Source organism: Orbicella franksi, chromosome 1 (assembly GCF_964199315.1).
Source record: "Orbicella franksi chromosome 1, jaOrbFran1.1, whole genome shotgun sequence".
Taxonomy (NCBI): domain Eukaryota; kingdom Metazoa; phylum Cnidaria; class Anthozoa; order Scleractinia; family Merulinidae; genus Orbicella; species Orbicella franksi.
The window spans coordinates 41749967-41754648 of NC_138145.1; the positions used below are offsets into that span (position 1 = coordinate 41749967).

General features: G+C 40.4%; 1 protein-coding gene across 1 annotated transcript in view; it reads right to left on the reverse strand.

Moving 5' to 3' along the window:
* Positions 1 to 4013: 4013 nt before the first annotated feature.
* Positions 4014 to 4682, reverse strand: part of LOC145464523 (uncharacterized) — a 2783-nt gene continuing 2114 nt past the window's right edge. The window contains exon 2 of the mRNA XM_081448441.1: positions 4014 to 4125. Within this exon, the coding sequence (XP_081304567.1) occupies positions 4014 to 4125 (112 nt within the window). The remainder of the gene's footprint in view (positions 4126 to 4682) is intronic.

A 4682-nucleotide genomic window follows, 5' to 3' on the forward strand; every position in this document is an offset into this window, starting at 1 on the left:
TAACTATCTTTTCCTCAGTATCCAAATTAGCTGGCATTTGCACTTGCTCTAACCTTTCCTGTCGCTGAGTGCTCTAGGTTGGGGGTGTTAGTTCACATACCCTTTCAATTTCAGATAAGGTGATAATATTTTCTTGTGGAGGTGCTACTGGTTGCTCACTCACTTTTGAAATTGGTAATTTCAACATAGATTCAGAGGAAGCTGGCTCTGGACTGATATCTTGTTTTGGAGACTTCATTTCCAATTTCACATCTGTCTGCTCTACAACATTTTCTTCATGGTCTATTAGCTCCAAAGCTGGTGGTCTTTTTTTTCCCTTTTGGGAATTGAGCTGGTTCCCTTAACCCTTCCGGCCCCGATTTCTTGATTAAGCACACTAAATCTTACACAGGCTCTTTCGGCATCCATTTCGGCCTCCATTAATTCTCGTGCATGATTAAGTTTAGTTAAATTGCGCTCAAGTTCTTGTTTTCTTTTCAAATGCTCCACATTAAGTTTAGCTAAAGCCATCTGCCCTCATCGAGCCTCAATGCTACAACTACCACTAACATGACTAGATTTCAGTGCAGTATTCACGGTTCCGACGCTCTTCCTTCCAGGTTCGATCTCGAGTTGCCTCACAGACCTTAGGCTAAATATGGACTCTGACCCAGACAAGCGACGGAGTCGTTTTATCGCTCAATCCAATTCCATTTTCCTCGCTAATTCCTCGTCGTACATGACCTGAGTTCTCCGTTTTTCAGGTTCTGACTCCACTATTTCCATAAAACACTCGTGAGCATTCACAAATTTTCTCCATATCTCGTCATAAGATGCAAGTTTTGCAGCCAAATCCACCGACGGCAAGTTCCTTTCCTCTTCGGTTGATAAAGGCCAAATTTCACCTCTCAGCTTCTTCAACGCTCCAATTAATCCAGCCTTTGATCGCTTTAACTGCTCGGCCTTTTCAGCACGATCCTCTTCTTCATTTCTCCTTCTTGAATACATTTTCAATCGAGCTCCTTTTCCCGCCTCAGGAAATGAATGGGTAGCCATGTTTACACAAATATTTCGGCCGATGAAACGAAGCGCTGAGCTCGAAAACTGTCAGTACCGTAGTACCTGTCTTTATTTCCTCTCAAAACAAACGCCGAAAACCCACAGCTCACAATGGGCTCAAGCTCAAAAGGCACACATTGACCGCACGGCCTCGGTCGATGAACAAAGTCACAACAACTTGAAAAAAACTCTTAGCTTCCATCAAAGGCATACGTGTGTGAATGTATACGTGTGAGGTTTTCTGAAAATTACAAAAAGGTATTAAGTTCCAAATGTTTCTTTGAATAGCAAGGGCGAAATGTTAACTTACCGAACTGTTTGCTTCGAGCTAAACGAACGGCACAATAACAACTTTCTGACAAACTCCTGCGATTCAAAACACTTGCTTACTTGAATACATGGCGACTAAAGTCCAATGGTCACGTCACGTGACCGACAAAAATCTCCCAAAGGGAGTCGGGAGTGACAACTTGCACGAACACCTGAAAGTGAAACAACAATTGCAAACGGGTTTCGTTATTTGTACTTAATTGCGACACGTAAAAGAAATGATAAGATTTAGAACTCAAGACTAAGCTCAAAATGAAAAACGACTTACCTTTAAAACTAAAAGCAGGGGGAAACTAGAGACCACTCTTACAACCGAAATGACTGACCGTACGACACAAGACCACGTGACTAATTCTCGCAGACAAATAAATAAATAAATAAATCCGGTCATGACATAGTGTGGCTACACACTTCGTGTAAGCCACACAAAAATGAGTAGTTTTAGGTCCCGTTTACATGAATCCGGACAAATATTTGCACGGACGAATTTTGTTCCTGGACCGGCTGTTAACATGGATCCGTGCAAATTCTGTTAGAGATTGCAGTGGTGTTTACACGGATCCGTGCAAATTTTAGACCAGTTGCGGCATTTGAATGGCTTTTTTTACGTCTCTGTTGTGATTGGTTATCGCTAATGTTCTATGCGAATCATGTTGCAGCTGATGCAGTACGCGGCAAATCAAACATGGCGGCAGACAAGAACTTTACGTAGTCTGATTAAGAAACTAATTTGTTGCTACATGTGGCTATAGACTACAAAGCAGGAAAAGCAGGGAAAGGAGTTGATTGGGAAAAGGTCAGGAGTAAGTACGAAGACGTAATCAAAATGTTCATGGAAAAGTACCCTGATAACGACAAGGAGAAATTTTCCCGAAGTACCACTCGTCTCCTCATATATGTAATCTGCTTTTGTTTGTTTCTTCTGTATTAAATTGAACAAAATGTAACAAACCAGAGACAAAATGTAACAACCCAGGGACAAAATGTAACAAACCAGAGACAAAATGTAACAAACCAGAGACAAAATGTATGAAACCAGAGACAAATGTAACAAACCAGAGACAATATATAACAAACCAGAGACAACATGTAACAAACCAGAGACAAAATGTAACAAACCAGGGACAAAATGTAACAAACCAAAGGACAAAATGTAACAAACTAGAGACAAAATGTAAGAAACCAGAGACAAAATGTAACAAACCAGGGACAAAATGTAACAAAATGTTTCATTTTTGCTAAGCAACCAGACAAAACATAAATAGATTCCAGGCCTTAACCGCGCTATCTGAGAAAAAAAGTTGCACGGTTCAGGTGTTTACACGAGTCCGTACGAAATATGGAACCGTGCCGGTCAAAAAGTTGACCTGCTTTTTTCAGGTCCGAAATTTGCACACTTAGACGTTCAAAAATTCGTCCAGTTCCGCCGTCCCATGTAAACGCATGGTGGAACCGTGCAAGTTTTTGTCCGTGCAAACATTTGTCCGGACCCGTGTAAACGGGGCCTTAGTTTGAAGAAAAATAAATTTCGGTCAATCTATCTGACCTGCTAGCGATCGACGCAGCCACTGCGTGTACGATTCTTAAACGCCTTGAATACGAGTTCTTGAAAAGATTTTTGGTCCAAGGGCGACAGCAGTCATTTTGAAAATTCTCCATCCTTTCAAAAATCCTGGACTTGGAGTGATGTCTTTCGAATAAATGAAAACTTCCTTCAGCAACTGTCCGCCATGTTTACTTGCCGAGATGGCAAAGATTGCGAGCTTGGTACCAAGCTCTAGCGGGGTGAATAAAGCGTCATAGGATGAGCTTTTCGACCAATCAGAATGTCCAATTCTTATATGCACCTCTGGAAATTATACTAAAAGCTAGTATATTGCTTGGCACCGGGTGCGCTAACTTCGCCTGCAATTTACTTTCTTGAATGTCGGTTCCCCCTCTTTTCTTTTCATAGATACAATACATAACAAAGACTAGAAGTTTTCTGAGACCTAAGAACAAAATGGGTTCTTCCTGAAATGTGAAAGATAAAAGACGGAAAAGAAAAGCAGTATTTCTTATAGTTATTCTATTTGGGTAAACTTTAAAAAAAAAGCGAATAGTGGCTTACAGATATCAATTTTAAAAGCAGTACCTCTGAAATGCTCGAGGTTCGTGCAAGTGGTTTTTCTGTAGAGGATTGTGAAGAAATCGTTTCTTCTGCATCATTGGATATAAGCAGTGCATTAGTAGACTACATTTCTCAGCAAAACATTAAAAGAAATTTTATATTGTAATGATTACAATTTTTTAGTGTCCGTTACATTTCCTCAGCTCCATAATTAGCTTGAAAACCACCTTCCAGCCTGTTGATGCGGGAGGGACTCCCACAGTCAAAGGGGTGGATGGTCTTCTTTTTAAGGGTGATAAAATTTTGGATTTTGGTATAATATAGCGTACAGGAATGAACGCTAATATTTTTTACTCATAACGGTATCTTTTAGGAATGCAAGTTCTACTGTTTTGTCTGTTGTCGATCACTTATGATACCTTTGAAAAACGTCTCTTCAGTAGATGAAAGCATTCTAAGACAGAGTCATAGCAATGAATTACTAGTCACTCTGTTTAAAATGGCTTTGTTAGGGGACAAATACAGCTAGATTCAATTAAAAATTATAAACTGTAATACAACCTGATTCCATTGATTCGATACCAGAACACACTGTACAAGGGTCAAAAGCCGCGCGAAAGTCCGAGGATCTCTTCCACGTTTCTTTTCTGAAAACAAAATCAGGTATTTGTGACGGATTCAAAATATCCTATGCCAGTGTAATTATCTTCTTGACTGGATGTAAAAACAAGAGAAAATGAAGGAGCGGATCCCTATACTCCATGACAATCATTAAAAAAATATATTTGTAGCTAGTGTTGGTGCATTTCAGTCTGTACCCGTGACCACACAGTCTCCCCTTACAGTCACCATTTTGCTCCTCGACCGCTACTTTTACCTGACTTTTCCCCGTCAAAACACGTTTTGGTTCATCAACAAAAGCGACGTTATTATCACCCGCCGCGTTTTTTTCCCTTGTGTGTGTTGTCATCTCCTGTGAAACCATTAACCTGCCAACTTTAACAATATCTGACGTCAGTCTAACTTACCATTTTGGGTTTGAGTCTAAGATATTCACACAGTTTGAGACAGAACTAATAATGAGGGTCTGTATACGAGCCAAGTGGCCCATCTGGCCAGAGCTTATCCCGGCCGTTTCTGTAGCATGAAGCGACAAGGAGTATTTCTTCTCTCCCCTAGATGGGATTCTAATTACAACCAGCAT